The sequence below is a fragment of the Hibiscus syriacus genome, unplaced genomic scaffold (assembly GCF_006381635.1).
Source record: "Hibiscus syriacus cultivar Baekdansim isolate YM2019G1 unplaced genomic scaffold, ASM638163v2 tig00116975_pilon, whole genome shotgun sequence".
Classification (NCBI taxonomy): domain Eukaryota; kingdom Viridiplantae; phylum Streptophyta; class Magnoliopsida; order Malvales; family Malvaceae; genus Hibiscus; species Hibiscus syriacus.
Window position 1 is genome coordinate 596408 of NW_024063499.1, and position 24044 is coordinate 620451.

At 34.8% G+C, this 24044-nt stretch overlaps 1 protein-coding gene and 1 pseudogene across 1 annotated transcript; one reads left to right on the forward strand and one right to left on the reverse strand.

The window, feature by feature from the left end:
- The first annotated feature begins 14403 nt into the window (after positions 1-14403).
- Positions 14404-17424, forward strand: LOC120192580 (protein-lysine methyltransferase METTL21D-like). The gene is made up of 9 exons (XM_039195335.1): positions 14404-14617; positions 14711-14777; positions 15001-15066; positions 15645-15738; positions 15850-15966; positions 16182-16282; positions 16412-16486; positions 16573-16665; positions 17072-17424. The coding sequence occupies exons 1-9, from the start codon at positions 14604-14606 to the stop codon at positions 17384-17386; spliced, it is 942 nt and encodes a 313-aa protein (XP_039051266.1). The 5' UTR covers positions 14404-14603; the 3' UTR covers positions 17387-17424.
- Positions 17425-18986: 1562 nt separating this feature from the next.
- Positions 18987-23575, reverse strand: LOC120192400 (annotated as a pseudogene).
- Between the last annotated feature and the right edge of the window lie 469 nt (positions 23576-24044).

Sequence of the window (24044 nt, forward strand, 5' to 3'; positions counted from 1 at the left end):
TAAAAAAATAGAGATGGAGACAATTTTTTTGTATTTTTTATTTATCATAATATTTTATTAAATAAGTTTTAATATTATATGTATAAATTTATATATTGAAAATAAAGTATGTTATAAGTATAAATACTTAGGGTAAAGTACGGTCCCTCAACTATTAAAGTTGTAAAATGATCCTTCAACTATAGGTTGTTGTTTTGTTGAGTTCATCGACTATTAAAAATTACAAAATGATCACATGACTATTCATATATTTCAAACTCATCTTTTTTCGTTGAAAAATTGATAACAATCTAAGTTTGACGTTAACTTGACTGAGATATGATAGTCGTTAGAGATTTTGGAATCAAATTTTATCATATCACACTCAACAAGTTAACATCTAGTTCAGATTATCGTCAAATTTTTAAATAGAAAATGATGAATTTGAATATATTAATAGTTAAGTGACCATTTTGTAACTTTCAATAGCCGGGAGACTCAACAAAGTAATGTCATATAGTTGATGGACCATTTCATAACTTTTAATAATTAGGGGACTCAAAAAAATAATATTTTATAATTAAGGAACCATCTGTGTACTTTACCCGAAAAATTATTTAAGAAAATAGTCAGACGTTTATATTTGATGATAATTAATAATGTATCAACGTGTAATGATCATTACAATTTTTTCAAGGAAGATAAAACCTGGACATTCATTAATTTTTTAATATATTTTAAAAATGATTATTTATGAATTATTCTTTAAAAATAATAAATATATCAAAGAAAAATCAAATTTAAGTAATTATCAGTTGACAAAATAAGATAATATATTTGAATTTGTAAGAAAATAAAATTAATATTCTAAATGAGAAAAACGTTTTATGATGAACTTTTATAATATTAATCTAAATTAATAGATAAATAAAATGATACGTATAAGTATAAAAAAATCAAAGTTTATTGATAATTATAAACGCTAACCGCGCTTAAAGCTAATCAATTTCTTTCATTATAGTGGATTTTATTTGTGGCCATAGATTTAAAAAGTGGAAATAAATACAATAATTATTATAATACGAAGGAAAGGAGAAAAAAAGGACTGATTTGTGGCACTATACAACATTTTGACTTAGTCATGTGCGTGACAAGTCGACAATCCCCATGCATATCTGTATATGTGAAATAAGGTTGTAATCACGATCAATCATAGTAAGAAAATTTTTAGTCTGAGTTGGAGTTGCCAAAGCTTAATATAAATTTAGATGAATTTGATTTGAAATAATATTAATTTATTTGATTTTAATTTGACAAAGTTTATATATATATATATATATATATATATATATATATATATATATATATGTGTTTGAGTTGGTAGAGCACAAGATTTTAACCTTGAGGTCGTGGGATCGAGTCCCACGGAAGGCATTTCATATATGGAAGTCTCCCACGAAAGCTGCTCTCAACTAGGGATGGCAGTATGACCCGAACCCGACGGGGAAACCCGGTCAAGTTCGGGTCGGGTCGGGTTTAATGATATCAGGTTCGGGTTCGGGGATTTTTTTGGGATTTTTTCGGGTTAGGTTCGGGTTCGGGGAAAGGTATCCCCGCCCCGCCCCGATTATATATATATAATATTTATATTTTTATATTAATTATATATATAATATTTTATATTTTTTATATTAATTATATATATAATATTTTCGGGTTCGGGTTTGGGTATAATATTTCGGGTCGGGTTCGGGGACAGGGCAAAAAAAATCCCCGACGGGGCGCCCCGATAAAAAACCCGTCGGGGATCGGGTCGGGGTCGGGGATTTATTTCGGGTTCAGGGACGGGACGAGCAAAACCCACCCCGAACCCGACCCGTTGCCATTCTTACTCTCAACCTGGCGTTGGGGGCAGCCTACTATTTTACCTCCCCTTTACCCCCATTAAATAAGGGTATGCTAATTTGAGTTGGAGTTTATTTATATATACTGGCAAAATAATAATTTATTATTAGAAATATATTTACAAGTAAAAAAAAAAATTGTAAAAACCTTCCGATTGAATTCATCACTAAAAATCTACCATTTCTTAAGTTTAGGTGTTAGAAAATGGCATTGACAATCTTCATACTAACAGTGGCATGCGTTAGCGCGGTGGTTCTTCTAGTGCAAAGCGACGTTAAACAATCGGCTGGGATCTTTAGGCGCAACGTTAAACATATAAGGAATTGGCTTGAAGAAGAATCTTCTGCTGCTTCCAAGTAATCATTTTTTTACCATCTCTGCTTTACTTATTTGTATTAGTTTTCAATTAATTTGTTTCAGCTTTTTTACTACTCAGATTTGTGTGTGTGTGTGTGTGTTTAATCTGAACTGTGTTGGATATTGTATCGTAAAAAAGAAAGAAACTTTTCCTTCAAAGTTTTAGAGTCTCTGGAATTTTTGAATTTTAAGCTTTGTGATATTCTGGAATGAGACCCAGAAAGGAAACAGAAAGAGTAAGTTTTTATAAAATTTCTTTCATAAGGGCAGTAGGGGTGTTTTCTGCTTTGATTTCATATATATCTAATAGTTTTGAGGTAATATCCGTAGCATATATTGTGGCTGACAGTCTTGTCATGAATTTGGTGCCTGTAACCTTCTCATGATTAACTTCCTCGATAAAGCTAGTTTTTTTAACAATGTGATTGCCATGAATCACTTATCCTGGGAACTTGTTTCTTTCTCAATCATGCTTCCCACTCTTCATTTTTTTCTTTATATCGCCCGTGTCTGCTCTAACCATTGGTTGCAAACGGCTCTTTTCTTAAGACAAGGCTTAGTTCTCAAATTGATCATCTTCTTTCAGGTCTTTCAAGGTAGCTGAGAAGGCAAAGCCCAAGGAATTAGAGTCTAAAGTTCCCCCTAAGGAGTACTAGTTTCTTTGAGGGGAGTTTGTGTTTATTCAATCACTTCAAAACTGCTTAATTTTGTTGTCTTAACATTTTTCGGTTTGTTAATAGCCAGACTTGTTGCTTGAGAGTTAATACTTGTTAGAAAAGTCGAGTCTTATTTTGATGAGCATGTAATGCAGCTAAAGAAATAGTGTACAAAGCGTAGAAATATTAAAGCTCAAATTGTCATCATTCAGTTGAGGTGCATTTTTATAGGGTTGTAATGGGACAAAATGGCTGAGTAAATAATGTGGAAAAAAATTCTCAATATAATCCACCTCGAAGATTATTTCCCCATCTAAGATGAATTGCACAGTACCATCTTAAAGACGTCATGTGCTCCACGCTTCTTCAAGCTAAACATAAAGACTATACGATTGTATGGCATCTTTATGAAGAAGACCCCATGACTACATAACGTCTTCAGGCAAATGGACAAGACCCCAGGAGTGCACGGCATCTTCAGACCAATAAGAAGCCTTAACTTAAAAAATAATACGGTGGATACCTTATATGGAAAAATCATTTTTCCCACAACCCTATATGGGCGAAAAAGCCGTTGTAATGGAGTTTGAACACTTAGAAGCTCAATCTCGATTAAAATTCATTGCTCGAAACTTGATTGAATGTTATTTTAAAACTTTAAGTTATACTTGACGTGAAATTGAACTATTTGAATTTGGCTTGAATAGTTTATTTATAACACTATTAAGGACGACGTTGTTGATGATGGGGATAAAAACGATAATTCTTAATTCTTAATATTATAAAGTACTCATACCCTATGGATATGGTAAATATAAAATAAATTTTAAAATTCTAAAGAGATGTAAAGAAAGTTATAAATATTCATTAAAAATTTATAAAAAATTAGAAAACAAAATTTATAAAAAAATATAATATTAAAATTTCAAATCTCCAACAATAAATGAAGTCTAAAAAATATTATGCAACATAAATCAATTATCGCTAACATATTAAAGTAACATTTTTTATTTATGAAAGTAGAATAACTTATCTCTAATCTTGAAAATGGGGTTATTATTAATAATAATAATATCAAAGTAATTTTTAGTAACTGTAAATATTGTATATTGGATTCTAATTTTTATTGGATTCAGGACAATGAACTTTTCATTTTATTACCACGATGAGATCACTATCCATTGTATAGAGATTGGTTGGGGCGTCACATCTGATATTAGCATTGGTAGCTCTTCTCTCGTCGCATTTGTCATTGGATATCGATTAATCTCTTATTCTAAGAGAAAAATAATGAGGGAAATCTATAGAAAATTTGGTACGTGATTGACAATCATATATGCAAGATTCTTGTTGCTACATTACGCACTATGGATCAAATTCATTTGACGGTCACTGCTTGTGTTTCGAGTGAGACAATGTATAGGTCATAAAATACTTGTTTTAACGTTTCCACTCGTGAACTATTTAAATACGCACGAAAAATTCAAATGACATCTCTAGAAGTCTTTTTGACGTATCCAATTAATTTCTGACATACCTCTTCAACACGAAACACATATAGCTAAATGGTACTCGTCTCATACTCATCATAGGCATGTATGAAAATACATTATCATACCCGTGCTTCACAGACCTGTCCCACCTGATGAGTCCAACCTGTACGTGATTATAATAATCAGCGGATCCAGAAATATTTTTTATGGTGAACACATATATATTAATAACAGAAATTTTTTATATGAGTAAACACAAATAAAATTTCATAAGGAGCACCTTTAGTAAAATTGATTACTAACATAAAAAAAATTCAGATTTCAATGTGGACACATGTCCACTCTCAACAATACATACATCCGCCGCCACGATGCATTCTTCCGTTTATAATCTTTGTTTAGTACATTGAATATATAATTCCTAATTACTTCTTTTGATTATTTCTTTCTTTTATCAATATTTTTCAGTTTATAATTTTTGTTTACTAAAACGAAGATATAATTTATCACTACTTTTTTTATGTGTATTCCATGGAGTATCGTATCACAATATTAAAACATCAATTTTTTGTATGAATTAAATCACTCCGATGAATAAAAAATTGTTCTTTGAAATCCAAGATTTAAGTATCACGTATGTAGGGATATGAATATTCAATATCAAATGTCATCAGTGATAAAATGGAGTATTATTCTTCCTAGAGGTCCTAGATTCAAGTAGTTGTATTTGTATAAACGTGTGTATGTTATCAATGACTAAAAATATTCTGAACATATATTATCTTATAATCACTGTAGACTATTTAAAAAATTATAATAACTACTGTAGATGTTGAGGAACAATCTCCTTCACCATCATTAATAATGCATATGATGTGATATATAATATAATTGTTTTTAATATAGTTTTAAAATTAATATAGTTAAATTTTGAATTTAAAATTTATCTGGTTTAATTATTTTTAAGACCCTTAGATTTTAAAATTAATGAAATCAAACCCTTAATCTCTTATTTTTTTATGATTTAATTACTATTTAAAATCATATTTATTTTAAAATTAAACAACTTGTCCTCTCGTATTAACCTATCTTAATTTAAACTAACTTATACTAATTATCATCAATGACCAAGCTATCTACCCATCTATCATAAGATCACACACATACCAACTATAAGGAGACATAAACTTGGCACCCAAATCAAATTATAACTTCAAGATAAAGATACATTTTTACAAGTCATCTTTCCTAGAATTCAAAACAACATATTTAAACATAAGAAGGAAAATTTTGTGACTTGACTAGTGATGCGATTCCATAACTATGTATTAAACGTAAAATTATTTAACGATGGAAATAACTTTTGATTTTTAAATAATTATCCAATCATTTCTTGTTGATACAATTTTACAGGTGTATATGTTATCGAAATTTATTGATTTTACTAGAAATTATTATTTGTAATGAATGTGAAGGGTGTTTGATAAACTAAAAAAAGTAAGTGTTAAAAAGATTAAACACTAAAAAAGTTAAGCATTGAACGATTTATTGATTTATAGAGTTTATAATTCTATATAATTACTACACGTTGTAAGATTAGGACAACTTCAATGGATAACAATAATCTATTGTGAGTTTCGATTCTCAAATATAATAATAATAATTATTATTATTATAGTACTTATAATTAATTCCTTTATATATACAAATCCTTGAATCTCGATTCTCGAATACTTATTAGGGTTCTGCACCCTCGTATTTCTTCTATTTTTCCCTGTTCTTTCTTTGGCATCTTGATTGAGCTGAGAAAACCAGTATCAATGGGCGTCTTTCTAAGCCCCAATCTCAAATCAAAGTTAATTTCTCTTCAATTTTCGTGTAAACGGAAAACAAGAAAGATCGGCTGCAAATCGGGCAAGTTCCTCGACAGCGTCACATGCAAAAATCCTGTTGCAAAAGACTCATCCACCGATGAAGAAGTTTTTTTTCACTCCAAAAGCACCAATGAATGACAATGGCGATGGCTATGATTGCGGCATCTTTTCAGAGACAAAGGCAGTGGAGGAACATTAATTAGCAGTGCTACCCATCTTTGCTATAGATGCCATCGTCGAGCAATGTAAATTTTATTATTTAAAGATTAAAATTTTTCAAAAGATCTTTTGAGTGAGACCTCATTAGGTAATATAATTTGCAAAATACACTGCTTGTGATTGAGACGGATAAAATCATCGTAGTTGGATTACTTGATGCAAGTAGTGGTTAAGATGGATCTTTCGTTTTTCAAGGATAAGAATTTTTGTAGTAGAGAATGAGCCTAATTGATTATATTAGACGAGTCCAAATCGAATATAAAATGATTAACCACGTTCAGCTGTAACAATTTTTGAATATCCATATAAATAATAATGAGGATTCGTAGGCTGCCATCGAGTTTCGCGAAACAATTCACAATTCTATTTGCTTCATGTTATATTAACTTGTGTTGAATTTCAAGAATGCAGGATACTAACATAAATGTATTGTATTCTTTGCAATACACCAGCTGGTGTTATATACAAGTTTGCACAACTAAGCTGGCTGTAACTAACTGCACAACAGTTTTAACAGCCTCAACCAACTTCTAACAACATCCTAACAGACTGTTGACAAAGCTAATTATCTCACGCATACATTCACACCTTCATCACACTTAACATTCTAATATTCTCCCTGCTCCTTCGACTCCTTCTTTTATTGACAAGGCAAAACATGCAACTAGTCTCTGAACACTTCAAATGCTCCCTTTGTCAGTGATTTGGTGAGGCCATTTGCTACCTGATAACAAGCTGGAACGTAATTCACTTGAAGTTGTTTAGCTGCGATTTTCTCACGAATAAAATGCACATCCATGTCTACATGTTTTGATTGTGCATGGTGCACTGGATTTGTACATAATGCAACAACACTTGTATTATCACACCAAATAATGGGTGCATTTCGACTCTACTCCTAGCTCACCTAATAATGAGCTCACTCATGTAACTTCAGCAGCAGCATCAGCAACACTTCTATATTCAGCCTCCATTGTAGATCTGGAGACAGTTTTCTATTTCCTCGAGCACCAAACCACAGGACATGCACCAAGAAATACTATATGTCCAGACACTGACCTCCTGTCATCAAGGCTACCACCCCAATCGGCATCAGCAAATGCCACAACTTCAAGTGATTTACCAGTGCATGAAAATGTGAGACCATAGTTTAATGTTCCAGCTAAATATCGAAGTATCCTTTTTACTGCAGCCAAATGCAACTCACGTGGAGCATGCATATACTGAGCTGCCTTGTTGACACTGAATGCAACATCAGGTCTCTTATGACAAACATATAAAAGAGCACCAACAATGCTACAATATTCTCGAGCATTTGTTAGTAGCTCACCAGCTTACTGAGTCAATTTTGGAGCACCTACCATTGGGGTGGTTGTGGGTGTGGCATTCAGTAAATATGTCATCTCCAAAAGTTCAACTATGTATTTCTTCTAAAACAACACCAAGAATTCCTTGTTGTGTTTGACTTCAATACCCAAGAACTAGGACAACTCTCCTAGATCATTCAAGGAAAACTCCTGGTTCAAAGCTTGCACCACACCATCAATGACATGAGAAGAACCACCTGTAAGAATGATATCATCAACATAAACAAGAATATATGTATAACAACCTTCATCATTCTTAACAAAAAATGATATATCAACTCGAGATTCACTAAACCCCAACCGAATCAAATTAGCTTTAAGTTTGACATGTCAGTTCCTTGGTGCTTGTCGAAGACCATATAGAGCTTTGTTGAGTTTACACACAAGTAAACTACCATCAGCAGCATACTCCTCAAACCCAAGTGGTTGTTGTATAAACACATCCTCGGTCAGATTACCATTTAAGAAAGCATTATTCACATCAACTTGTCTTAAGGGCCAATTCTTTGCAACAACTATCGAAAGAACTGCATTTAACCTGACAAACTTAACAACATGACTATATGTTTCTTTGAAATCACAACCAGGCACTTGTGAATATCCTTTAGCAACAAGGCGAGCTTTGTGTCTGTCAATAGACCCATCAAACTTCTTTTTTATTCGAAATAACCACCTCCATCAAACAATCTCACGCCCTGCAGGTATCTTGACAAGTGACAAGGTATTGTTTTTCTGTAGTGCATTAAACTCAGCTTGAACATCTTCTCTCCAGCTGGAAGGTTTAAGTGCTTCATAAACATCACTTGGAACTTCATTCACAACAGTAGTAGTATAAGCCTTTGGCTTAAATATGCCACGCTTACTTCTCGTCATCATTGGATGATTGTTACTTGTGCACCACTTATATTACATGTACCTACTTCAGAAGTATTACAAGGATTCAACCCTTGAACATCATCATGTGCACTGGCAACATCATCTTGTTCAGCATTAACAGCACTTTGATTAATAAATGAGAATTCACCTGATACTTGGTGCTCAACACTTGGCATATCATCTCCAACTTCTACCATTTTGGAACTTGAACTGGCAGAAGGTAAATTACTTGAATCGCCATTAGTATTGTCCACTAAATCATGTTCAGACCCTGTAGTGCATCTCCCACTGTGAAACCTACTAACATCAGTAACAATTTGTAGTGACTCAGGTGACCTACTTGCATTTGATGTGGCAGGTAACTGAAAACACTTCTTTGCAAAGGGAAACTGCATTTCATCAAACACCACATGTCTTGTTATATAAACCCTACCATCATCAGCAAGGCATTGAAATCCCTTATGTTGTGTACTGTAACCTAAAAACGTACAAGGTTTTAGACCTAAAATCCAACTTATGCTTTAAATATGGTCTCAAATGAAGAAAACAAAGACATCCAAACACTCTCAACTGTCCATAATCAGGTTTTCGATGAAGCAACTTCTCGAATGGTGAAACTCCTTACAATACCCTTGTGGGAAGCATGTTAATCAAATGAACTGCAGTAACCGCTACATAACCCCAAAACTTAACAAGCATTGATGCTTGAGGAAGCAAAACCAAGGCAAGTTCTATAACATGGCGATGCTTGCGTTCAACTACTCCATTTTGCTCAGAGCTATGTGGACATGTAAGCTTGTGTGTGATGCCTACTTTCAACAAATAGCTCGATAACCTGCGATATTCACCTCCCCAATCACTTTGAACAGCCTTGATAGGCAAATTAAACTGCACCTTAACCATTTGCTGAAACATCTCAAAATCACTAATTGCTTGAGCTTTGTCTGTGAGCAAATACAACCACGAATGACTGGTGCAAACATTAACAAAGGTTATATAGTATTTGTAACCATTCGAGACAACATGTGAAGGTCCCCAAAGATCTGTATATACTAACTGGAAAAGAGTATCATACACAGTTGTAGAAGCATGAAATGGTAACTTATGGCTCTTTCCCATATGGCATGCAATACACTTTTTATTAATACTTGAAGGAAGAATTACATTTAGTTCATTACAAACTTTTACTAGGCTATCATGCGATGGATGTCCCAAACGCTGATGCCACAAGCCATACACAGATGTAGACAACTGTGTTGTATAACATTCTACCTTAGAACTATCTTCAAGTGATGAATCAACAGCAAAGGAGTACAAGCCACCATCTTCCTTCCCTCGAAGCAAAATTGCACCAGTCCTTTTATCACGTACACAACACTCTTGCGCATGGAATTCAAAGAAAACGTTGTTATCCCTAGCAAGCTTCGACACCGAGAGTAGATTCTTGGTTATTATTGGCACATGCAATAAGTTGGTTAATAACAATACACGAGAAGATGTATATAGAGAGGATCTACCAACATATTTAACATCTAATGGAACATCATCACCAACTATTAATTTACATGGATTGTTTAAATCCATTGTTTGAGAAATATTCATGCTATCAGAAGTAATATGGTGTGTGGCACCCGAATCCATAACCCAATGTTCACGAGCAGCCAGTGGCTTAAGTTGAGTCAGCTGATGAGCACCAGTTTTTTGATTGGAACCACAATCATACCCAACATCCTTACTGTTATTAGCAGCATAATAAGCAGTGCCAGACTCATTCTTTGAATAAGAGTTACTATTGGCTGTAACTCCAGGAAAGTCTTCATCAAATCGATGCCAACGTCGATCAACTATATGGTCATTCTTCCCACACAATTAACACTGTAACCGAGATTGACCCCATCCTCAACCAGCCGATCGACCATAAGAGTACATCTGACGAGACACAATATTACGATCAGATTGATCTGCATTCTTACCTGATACTTGCCCTTGAACAATATTATCACTCATGGGAAGTGACTCAAGAAAATCACAAAACCCTGGTAGTTGAGTCTCAGCATCCAACAACATGGTGTAAATAGTATCAAGAGACACCGACTCGCGCATAGTGGTTATGACAGCCACAAAAGGTTGATAGTCACGAGGCAACCCCTTTAGAATACTCGCAACATGCACTGCCACAAGATGCTAATGCATTACACACTTCTTTAACTCAGGTAAGATATACTCTCATTGACTCATCTCCTTTCTTAAGAGACTGGAGCTTGTAGTGCAGGCTAATGACAGCAGTTGTAGATCTATTCGAGAAAAATTGAAGCATCGTGCTCCACACCGCATAGGCCGTTTCAGCACCCACAAACTGAGGTAGAAGTTACGGGTTGATCGTTGATAGCAACCAGGACGCAAGGGCGTTATCCTAAGCGACAAACTCTTCATACAACTCGTTCGATATAAACTCACCAGAATCACTAACCACCGTTGTGACGGAGCAGTCATCGAACCAGTGAGAAGCTGTTCTAGTCTATGGCTACGAACAGTGAGCTGCACTTGTTGTTTCCACAACAAAAAATTTTCTTCATCAAGAATAACATTGACTTTCTTATTGGAGAATGTCTTAGCATTCCTCGATACATTCTCCATTGAAGAAGTGAATCGGTCAGTATTCATCATGTTGATTGTTTTTCAAACAGCGAAAACACAAAGAAACCGCCCAGATCGTTTAGTGAAAGATACCATGTTGAATTTCAAGAATGCAATATACTAACGAAATGTATTGTATTCTTTGCAATACACCATCTGGTGTTATATACAAGTTTGCACAACTAAGCTGGTTGTAACTAATTGCACAGCAGTTTTAATAGCCTCAACCAACTTCTAACAACATCCTAACATACTGCTAACAAAGCTAACTATCTCACGCATACATTCACACCTTCATCACACTTAACATTCTATTAACTTGAAATCAACGAGCCATCCTCTGCCCAATAAATTAACAATTCCATGAACCAAGAAAAATGAGCTGGCAGGGGAAGTGAAAGTTACCAACTTCAGGACATCAACCCTATCATCAGACAAGAAAGCACTTGAAATCATCCTCCCAAGCTAGTTTTAATGCTTCAGAGTTTTATTTGGATTATTGATGAGATTTTTAACTTCTTATTAAATCCCATGATAAAATTACCCTCATGGTCACGTAAGACTCCACCTGTTGAACTGTTTTCCAATGTCGTGATCGCCCTATCAAAATTTAATCCAATCCAACTCGTAATATTTTTTTTATTGAAAATTCTATTAAATAATTCTATTAACTCTATTAAAAAGGTCTTATTTAATAATTTTTTTATTAATACATAGATTAAATCGATCAATTTAATTATAAATAAACTCATTTGAACCGAACACCTATAATAGAAAGATTGAATTGATAATAGAAAAGATTAACTTAAAACAAGGGTTAATTTCATCATATGTCCTCAACTATAACCGTCATTTTAAATTGGTCCTTAAACTTTTGAATATTCCAGTTTCATCCTCAAACTATGACTCTCATTCTAAATTAGTCCCTAAACTTTTAAACAATTTAATTTCATCCCTAAACTATGACTCTCTTTCTAAATTGGTCCCCACACTTTTGAATCTTCCAATTTCATCCCCAAATTCATCCAAAAATATAATTAGTTTCAACCACAATTTAAAATAAATTTTATTTTTTTCAAACATATATAATAATATAACTTGGTCTATCGATTTTATTAACAAATGATATAATTGGTATAACATATAGTTTGGGACAAAACTGGAATGTTCAAAAAGTTTGGAGACCAATTTAGAATGAAGGTCATAGTTTGAGAATAAAATTGAAATGTTCAAAATTTTAAATACTAGTTTAGAATGATAATCATAGTTTAGAGATGAAATTAAAATATTTACAAGTTTAAGGATCAATTTAAAATAAGGGTAATATTTTGAGGACATTTGATGCAATTAACTCTTAAAACAATCATCTACGATGAAGGGACCTACCGTGTACTTTCACCAAAGACTAAGACATAACTAGAATAAAAAAATATATCTTTTTAAAGTCAAATCCTGGAAACTTAAAAAAAATATTTTAAGTAGGTAAATTATACAAATAGCCATCAAACTTCTAAGATGTTTTCATTTTGGTCTCTAAAATTTTTAAAACTTGCAAACTAATCATTGAATTTTCAGATAAAATTTATTACTGCAATTCCTGTAAATTACTCACGTTAAAGTCCATATCAGCATTGTTCATCTTCTTCATCATTTTATCTCCATTTCTTAATATTCTATCAATAGGATTCATTTTTTGTATTTAAATAATGCTTGAATCATTAACGTCGTTACCGTCTAATGTTCTTCTATCGTCGTCATTACTGAATAGTTCAACAATATGATTATTGTTCTTAGCTTTCCAAATGCTTACTGTTTTTGTGCAACAGAGGTGTGATGATTCATCTATCATAGCAGGTAAGCTCTGCTAGAGTGTTGATGGGAACCTAAGAGATGGAGGGGGATTCAGCTCTTGATATAGTTATGGTGGAGGTAAAAACATTGCATAATATAAAAAGACACCTTAATGTTTTATTAAATGGTCACTTTAGTTCCTTTTTTTTGGAAGCATTTTGACTTCCAATAGTTCATTTTGGGCCAAAAAACCCTCTATGGATGGAAATCGCTACCTAACAAATGGTTAATGCTTCAAAATAGGGACATTCTTTTTAACTCTAAAAAAAGAATAATAATTAAAGTGACTATTTGGTCAAACGTTAAAGATCTTTTTGCTATAAAATAAAACGTTTAAGTCAAAATGCTCCAAAAGAAAGAATAAGAACCAAAATGATTGCTATTATAAACGTTGGGACCAATTTTAACATAATGCATAAAAACATAAGCAAATAAAGTAAAACTATTCCATCACATAATCGCAAAGCAAACAAATAGAATTCACTTTCTATATTTTATAACAATTGATGTTCTTTTCACATCGACAGAGATTCCCTTATGTTATACACTTATATATAGAAAAAAGATGTTTTCATGGTATGCAGCTTGCCGTTTTCGTCATGCACTATTGCAGTGATACAGAGGTACAATCTCCTACCTTGATGCACTATATAAATAAAACATGTCCTGCTTTCCCTAATGAACTTAATAGTGATCATGGTGCGTTACTTGTCCTATAGGTTGCTGTTAGTAATGCTGATTTTGAGAATTGATCGATAAAGCAAATTATCCACTCCATAGATGATGCCATTAGAGATGACTACTCTCTTACTTCCCTTACCCCATTAACAAGTGACATTTATTTTTATAGATGAGGCCTCCATTTTCCCTCAAAATTATATTTTGGCAGAAGATTAACTACATAAATTATATACTTATCGTACTCGATTTAATTTAGACATGTAGTCAAGTTTGGATTCACGTTTAATTTTTTTATCCCCAAATTCAAAAAAAATCGATTGATTATCTATTTTATTGATTAATTATATATACTATGGGTTAGTCCTTGGACGTGACACTTTTAGATCACAAATTCCATGGCCCATAATCCAGAAGAGATTCGGTCTGAGAAACCCAAATCGTTTCTCAGTTCAATCAGTGGTCTGATTTAGTCTAAACAAAGCCTGTCCCTTTCATAACCAAGGAGTAAATGGAAGAAAGCATTGCGATTTTCCCTGCACAACAGTCTGAAGCTCAACATCTCACGCACCCAGAAACAAAGGAACTTAGATTCCAGCAGTGATCGTCAATTCAAGAGCTCATATTAAGCATTTGGGAGCTTGAGATCGTCTGAAGTTAAAGATCGCGTTTTGGGATTTTGCTTCTCTTTGGGGCGAAAACGTTGATAAAATGGAGGCTGATAGGTACCCATACTATTCATCTTTAGTTTACTGCGATTGTTATAATGAAATAAATATCGAGTTCTTTAATTATATTTTACAAATATTTTGTGTTAGGTTGAATTCTCCAAGTACATCCGTAATTACTTTTGAAGTATTGGGTCATCAACTGCACTTCTATCAGGTGATTTTTTTAATCTTTTCTCTTGGGAGGTTTCCTTTTCAGTCAAATTAACTATCTTTCTAGGCTGATTAGCAAATTGTTGTCTGAGATTATGTGTTTCAGTCATGCATCATCTTGCTTGTTGATTCTGCGATTCAGCTATGATAGAATCACTTAATAGTGCAGTGTTTTTTAATTGTAGTTATCCTATATTGTCTCCTGAAACTTTCCTACATTGTGGCAGGATCCTAATTCCAAACATTTGGGAACTACAGTTTGGGACACATCAATGGTGTTTGCCAAATTTCTGGTATTTGTTTCAATCCCTTTGGTTGCACTTTAACTATGTTAGTAATATTTGAATTGTTGGTGCTGAGGACTTTGTTCGAGTCGAGTTTAAGTTGATGTTGATACCCAAATTTTCTGTATTCATTTTACCCCAAATTTCCAACGGTATAGCTCTTAGCTTTTACATTTTTCATGTTGGCGATAGCTCTCATACCGATAGAAGAAACTTGTATCCCGGGTATAAGGATTGTTCATTTTTACCTGATATGCTCAAGGTTTCATACCACAAAAGGCACCTCACAAGTATAATTTCAAGTTCTTACATATATACATTGCAGATCCCAAAACCTCCTCGGTATGAGATTGAAAATGTTCCATGTTTATTTTGCCAACCTTACATTCCCTAAAAAATTTTAAGCTAGTTTGTGTAAGGCCGAAATCAATAGAACACGGTCTAAACCACAGTTCATATTCTCTATTCTTACAACGTACTTGTCCTCAACTGGGAGCAAGGTTTTCCTTTCATTTTATTAAAATTAAATGTCTCGGGCTTTTCTTTAACTATTTTTCTGTATGATGCTGAATTCTTTCATTGTTTAGGAAAAGAATTGCAGAAAGGGAAGGTTTTGCCCATCCAAACTAAAAGGAAAGCGTGTTATTGAACTTGGAGCAGGTTGTGGAGTAGCGGGGTTTGGTGAGTATAATTCTGTACAATTAGTACTCGTGGTCGGGTTACGAGGGAAGTCTTTTACGACTGCATTATTTGCTCTGATATTGCTTAATCTGACTCAACTGTGGTTTCCAGGAATGGCATGTCTAGGATGTGATGTAGTTTCCACAGACCAAATCGAGGTCGTGCCATTGTTGAGGAGAAATGTAGAACGCAATAGCTCAAGGATCATGCAGATGAATTCTAATTCAGGTGCGGGTTTTTTTCTCTCTTCTGATTTAGTTTACATGATTCATTTAATTTTCATTTTTCTCCTTTTGCCCACCAAAGTGCCCTAATGAATCTTGGCCGAACAATTTGGCTTAAGTGGTAGAGAAATTATTTGACAATTACCTAGCAATGCTATTGGAGGAATTAAAGACAGAATTGTACTTTTTATCTCATGTGGGTAGTATTGTTTGTTTTAGATTCATTTGGATCAATTAAAGTTGCGGAGTTGGATTGGGGAAATGAAGATCATATAAAAGCTGTTGCTCCACCATTTGACTACGTTATTGGTACAGACGTCGTAAGTTTTCCAGATGCATAGATTCTTCCAAAAAGTTTATTTTTATGCCATTCTGGTAGTTTTCTTGTAGTAACATTAAACTGCGTGTAGAATAGTTGCATATATAGGACTGATGCTTTGCCTTTTAAGGTTTATGCGGAGCATCTCGTGGAACCTCTATTACAAACAATTATCGCATTATCAAGCCCAAAAACCACAATTATGGTATTGCTATACATTTTCCAAAATTTCATTTGGAACTGTCTTATTCGGTGATCGAACTCATTTTTGCTTTTAAATGTTCTGTTTAGTTGGGTCATGAGATCCGTTCTACTAGCGTCCATGAGCAAATGCTTCAAACCTGGAAAATTTTCTTTGACGTGAAGATTGTCCCAAAAGCCAAGGTACACAATTTAGACTCTTTCTTAAAATTGAAATGGAATGCACACAAGATTTATTATATGTTGTGATTGATATGAACCCGGACCAGAGGCTGCCGCTATGAACAACCGCCACAGTCATTTCTGGTTAACAAATTTGTGTATTGAGATGACGATGACCAATTCAAGGGCGGTCCTTTATTTTTCAAATTGAACTTATCTCGAACTCTTCTATTCTTGAACCTATCCACGGGTTTGAGCCTCGGATAAGATATTCTTCTAATCTTCATTGTTGTGAAACTGCCACTCATTGAAGTTGGTTAGTTTTTTTTACTCATTCTATGCAGATGGACAGTAAGTACCAACATCCGAGTATTCAACCCTTCGTCACTCATTGAAGTTGATTAGTTTTCTTACTCATTCTATGCAGATGGACAGTAAGTACCAACATCCGAGTATTCAACTCTTCATTATGGGGCAAAAGTCCTCTGCTGTTACTGCAGAGAAGGCAGAGCCTGCCATTCGCTCAGAGAAGCTGGAGAAAACGGCTCAGGATATTGAGCCCCAAGTTAACGAGGTTGAACCAAGCAAAACCGATCAAGACAAGGAGAAGAATCGTGGAAGTAGTTCTTTGGTAGACGATCTTCCATTGACAAGACTCCCCGACGAGAAGCTTAGTGAATGGGAGGCAAGAAGATACGGCTCGATGGCTGCCAGTCTTCTATGCGACGTAAAGATTACTTAAAATTTCCAGGTATTTTTATGTGCTAAAATTTTCCTAGTGTGAACAACTAACATTGGTTCAGTATTTACATCATAATAGAGTATACTTTTTCGTATATTTTATGTTTGTTTTATCGTTCATGTTCTCTCCTTGGGTTCGAATCTGGTTCATATTTTAAGTAAAATAGCATTTTATAAACGCTTAACACAAAAATAAGTGTCTGAATTATATCTGAAAGTTAATTTTAGGTGCTTAAAGAATTTTTTGTTAAAAATAGGTATCTAATGTTTCTAACGTTACACTTTTAGGTGTTTGGACTGTAATAATCGTTAAATATGACTGTTAAGTTTATAAAATTTTGATTTATTAATTTTTATCTGAATTAAAAAACTTAAAATTATAATTTATTTATATAAAAAAATTCAAAATTGTATAAAATTACCAAAAAGAACTCTGAAATCTCTTAAAACCTTAATTTAATCCCTTAGCACATGGTCGTCACCAACGTCGTCAATCGGTCAAACACCTAATATTATTTGACCGGACAACCTCTCAATGGGTGAAACCCTTTATGTTAACGTTCGACCGAACATCTAACGGCCATGAAGATACAAGATTTTGGATCAACTGAAAGGGTTCTTCACACCATGTATGCCCATTTTTTCGCTGCAATCACTACGTAAAGTATGAGAGTTCAAGCAGTCGCATGTCGTCGGGTTTTGGGCCGATTGACAGCGTTCGTGGCGGTTGGCGATGGTAAGCAATTGAAATTAAGGTTTTTTGAATTTTGAGAATTTTTTTAATAATTTCATAAAATATTAGGTTTTCTTAAAATTAAATTTTGATTTTGAGTGTTTTTTTAATAAGATTTTATGTCCAACACGTGTGAAACAATAATATTTTTTAATAAATGTTACAGTCCAGACATCTAAAAATATAATGTCTACCAAACAAACTATAACAGGAAAAAAAAATTAGATAATTATTTTTAACAAAAAATTCTTATGACACTTAGAGTTAACTTTGAGTATAATTTAAAAACTTATTTTTACATTAATCCTTTTATAAATATACACAAAAGTTTCATAGTGGTTCATATTTACCCCTAAAATTTTATATAAACTGTTTTCACCCATGAAGGTTACTCTCTCTGTATATACATGTAGTGTTTAGCACAAAACTGATCAAACTTCCATAATTTTTTCTATTTTTACTGATACGTTCTTACAGTATCTTTTAAATTTAATATGTTCTATTCGGCTTTGTTTAATTTCGGAATTAGTGGAATTCTAGAACCAAAAACTGTCACGGTTTTCTGATTTTCCGGTCTAAAAAAGATCGTGTCCGGTTGTTGAATGAAAGCATAGCCCTCGAGAAGAATAAAATTTTAAGATGGTGAAGAGTTGGCAAATCAATGGTGATCTTTCAGCATTCAAAAAGATGTTCAACAGATAAGTGGTAATGTTCAGAAGAGGCAGATCCCAGCTAATGCTCCTCAGTGCATTATTGCTGGTCATGCATATAATGAGACCTGCAACTGCAACCAGACCCGACTCGGCCTGAAACTCAGACCCCACCGAGAAAATGCTAAGTTGCCCGTGTCAGAGAGACCCCATTGGAGACAAGGACAAAATTACCACCATAATTTCATTCAGTACAATCTATACAACCATCATATTAATTTGTGGTACAACCCCTGCTACCAACTTTCAAATCCCATCCTTTTCCTTTTTACTCTAACCTACAATAATTGAGATACCATAGTGTCTTTATACACATTTCCCCATGATCTTACTCTCATGTCTATTGCTGTTCATTCATGGAATATTTTGATGCCACATTGATGGCTTCACGGGATATGACCTCTCCAAACTTCAGAAACAGTTGGGCATCTGATGTACTCATTGATGGGCAATTGACCAAGTGTGGAGTCTTGAGGTTTACATACTCGTCTTTGTAGCTAGTGACCTTGGATGACGGAAGAGGTGTCGGTTGGATCGAGGCTGGCTGTTTTGTTGGTAGGGTGTCTGGTGGCAACATGCTTCCTAAGACCCGTGTCACTTCGTGCATCGTCGGTCGATCAGACGGGTGTTTCTTGCTGCATAGAAGAGCTAGCTGAAAAGCTTTCTTGACTGCTCCAAGATCCTTGCATGTCTCGGTGATCTCCGGATCGACGGTTTCCATGACGACATTGTCAGCAGCCTTGGACAAAATCTGATACGCAAATTGAGTGTCCTATCATAATGTAATCAACCCAAAAAAGAGTATATCCTATCAAAATGATGAATTATGGATATAAAACTAACCAGATGATGGAGATTGGATTCATTGTCTACAGGTTTCCTTCCAGTTAGTAATTCAAGTAGCACGATCCCGTAGCTATAGACATCGGATTTCTCAGTCAGGCGAGAAGTACGAGCATATTCGGGGTCTATATAACCAATGGTGCCCATTATGTACGTTGAAGTGTGAGACTTCGATGTGCATAAGCTCTTCGCAATGCCAAAATCAGTAATATGAGCCTCGAAATCCTTGTCCAACAGAATGTTAGATGACTTAACGTCCCTGTGGATGATCCGGGGACTACAATCATGATGTAGATACGCTAACCCTTGCGCTGCTCCAAGTGCTATCTTTAAACGCATGACCCAATCGAGCTTTTTCTTCTTTGTAGAAACTGCAGTAAAAGGATATCTTAAATTGGTCATTCATAAGGTTCTAATAAGGTGCTACTTTACCATTGAATATAAGAAATAATACGTTACTGGCGAATTCTAACACCAGAATATTAGCAAGATACCACAAACTTACCATGGAGGAGATCCCAAAGACTGCCATTTTCCATGTAATCATAGAAAAGAAGGTTCCGTAAGGAGAGAGTGAATATCCTTGAAGACAGACCAGATTTCTGTGCTTAATACTCCCTACCGTCTCGAGTTCTGTCTCAAATTCTTTTAAGCACTGCGGATAGTGAGAGTAGAGTCTCTTGATGGCAATGGGCTTGCAATTCTTGAGTACACATTTGTATACTGTGCTTGATGCACCATTGCCGATTATATATTTCTCACTCAAATTCTCGGTCATCCTCATGATGTCCTCATAAACATGAAGTGCCATATTCATGTGAAGGATCACTAGTTTCGGCCTCGAGTAAGTAACTGCTTTTAACAAGTTCACAAGTCCATAACATGGTCAGAAATTTCAACAAGGCATATTTAGAAAAACAAGATGATAACATTCACAATTAATTTTCTTAGACAATCTGCTCCAAATTGTTCTAACCTAGTTTCAACCTACCAACTTCAATTATTATGTGATATATTTTGCATTTTCAATTCAATAACCAAAAACAAGACCTTGAAACTCGTATAATAATCCTTTGTAAACTGACGTTATATACTTCGAGGCAAATGCTTGCATTGGTTTATGCATATAAAGAGAAGGCACTGGCTTATCCAACGATCCATCTGGCAAAGGCGGAGGATATTGGGGACGACACGCGGCAAACAAGATCATCAGAAGAACCACAAGGGCACCAAGTGCAATGCCTAGAATAGCTGCTTTGGAGATCACAACTGCACCAATGAGAGTGAGCAGCAAAATGAATAATCAACCAAAGAGAACCAAAGAACTTGATGTTAAAAATATAGGCACATTTCAAAATAGATGAAAAAGGTTTACCTCTCTCTATGGGACGAGACTCATTGCATGGAGAAGAGACCCAATAGCCGCAAAGCCCGGGATTTCCGATAAAACTGTAAACAGTTTTCAGTTCTAACTTAGCTTATATTGGGGAAAAGACAACATCTAAACCGAGCTTTTCTGCTCAGTAATATAGATGTTCCAAAACTCAAATTGGAAATATCACACCTGTCAGGTGAGAATCTTGAAAAATTATTGCTCGTGGGAAAATCACCAACAAGGTTGTTGTAGGAGACATTTCTGCAAGGTTTCAGAAGATTTATAGGGTCATATGATGCCAGGGTTACTGTCTATTGTGAAGCTAAAGCTGTATTAAAAATAAATCACAAAATCTAGTGAATCATCAACTTACAGGACCGTAAGACTCATGCAGTTGCTTAATGAAATCACATCTCCCGACAAACTATTGTTCTCCAGTCTCCTGGCAATTTAAAACCAACAAAATATAAGAATACAGTTGCATTGTTCTTTGCAGCACCTATTGATGTTTCATATAAATATATACATGTATGCATATAATGATATACACATGCATGTTCTTTGCAGCACCTAAATGTTCAGAAATGGAGTCAACAGATCAACTTACAATAAGAACATGTTCTGAAGCTGCATGAGTTCCTGAGGAATCACGCCCGATAGATTACCATAAGAAAGATCTCTGCAGAGTACAACCATAAGACGAGAAGTCAGCAATGAAAAAGATCAGTCTAGTAATGAAAGTAAAATTTTAAGCTTACATCTCCATAACACTTCTAAGATTAGCAAATTCTGCGGGAATGACTCCGGTCAAATGATTTCTGCTCAAATTCCTACAGAAAAATAGAAACAACAATAAGGCTGAAATCATTGCGAAGGACTTAAAACAAAATCCTGTTTTCTAGAAATACTCACAACTTCAGAAGGTGTTCCAAATCACCAAGTGATGAAGGAATAGAGCCATTAATTTCATTGTTAGAAAGGTCCCTGGAGAAAACCAACAACTAAGAACCAATAAAACAAGAAAAGAATAACACCTTTGGGCACTTAATACTTACAGGTTATCTAAATTACCAATTCGAGAGAGCTCAATTGGTATAGACCCCTTGATATTGTTAGAGGAGAGATTCCTGAGGTAGGAAGACATGATTAGCATGATGAGCCATATCATAGAAAATATTATTATAGAAATTAAAAGGATAAAATACGTAAGATGGTGAACATTTGAACCAAACAGGCTCCATTTTGTAGATTGATGCTACCAAATAAATCATTAACATACAAGAATGATGCTTACAGATAAGTCATACTCTCTAGCCTCTCGAAAGCTGGTGGAATTGTTCCATTCAACTTATTCCCATGCACATTACTGACATCAAATCAATCAATAGATATCGAAGTTTAAGGATTTTCCAATTTATAATGTCGAAAGTTACAGAAATTAGATCACAAGTTTGGTGCTTACAGGCTGTTGAGATTTTTGCATGAGCTAAGATTACTCGGAATACGCCCCTCGAGCTTGTTGTTAGCAACATTCCTGTAAAAAAAATTATACCAGTGCTTACGACACACTAAGAACCAACATATACTCAACAACCAGGAAAGACTAACATACAAATCATATAATTCTGTTAACTTCCCAAGCTCTGATGGGATATGCCCTGTGAGTAGATTATCATTCAGCTCCCTGACCAAGGAAAAACCGACACATCCAGTATGTTACATGGCCAACCTAGATATCACATGACACAAATATTTGGCAGATGCCAACTGGCATTGGCAATGTGCAAGATAAAAAAAAGACCACGTAATCTTACAAGTAGTGCAACTTTGACATGTTACCCAGTTCTGGCGGAATTGATCCAGTCAGTTGATTACCATGCAAATATCTGCAGTGTATGGTGTATTCCCATCAAAATATCATTCAAGAAATATAGTAGCAGCTACTTCAACATATTTTGAATTTCATAACAAAAACATACAATTTTTCAGTGTAGGTCAGATTCCCCAAAATAGGAGGTATAGGTCCAGTTAACTTGTTGGAGCTTAAATCCCTGGATAGTACAATTGTGAAGTCGACATGGCATAAGATTTTATAGCACATAATAAAGAGAGTTTGAATGATAGTGAATCGGACTTCAGTGCAGTACTTATAGGAACAAAATGCACTTACAATACAGCAAGTGCCTGCATTAGACCAATCACGGAAGGAATCTTCCCCGAAAGATGATTGCCTTGCAATGATCTAACCATAAAAATTAAAATGAGCAATTAATAAACTGAAAGTTTTGATGCTACTGTCTTGATGAGGGAAGAAGTGAGAAATTTCAGCTCATACAATGTAGCTACTTGCAAGAACCCGATATTGAATGGAATTTCACCAGTTAGTTGGTTGTAGGACAAGTCCCTACCAATCACAAGAAAGAAAAATGTTTTAATTAACTGATCTAGACGCTTTGTAAGCATTTAGTCTCTCGAGCTAGATGACGAGTACATACAAGACCTGGAAGGCAGTGCAATTGCCAATACTCTGAGGAATGCTGCCGGTCAAACTGTTGTTCCTCACATCACTGTAAAAAAAATAACTTAAGTTAGATCAGAAAAGGGCCTTACTTTCCGGAAGGTAAAAAGGCATAACAAAGGACCAGGATTTTAAATAGCTTTCGCGGTCACGTTTCGGTTGCGTCGCGTTTATCACGGTTGCTATATAACGGATACTATTGCAGTCATTGCGGATACCGCGATCGTGACTGAATAGCGGAATAGTTGTCCGCTATTGCCGCGATTGGCCACGATCCCGCTTCACACCGTTATTTCCGCGATAGCAGTTTCGAACACCGCCGCGACCGCAATATAACTGCCACGACACCGCTATTCGACCGCTATTTGAAACTCTGCAAAGGACGATCAATAATGTAAGGAAACTTACAAGTACCATAGACCAGTTAGCTGGCAGATGTCCGGAGAGCATACCAACTAGATTTTCCTCGTAAACCGCTAA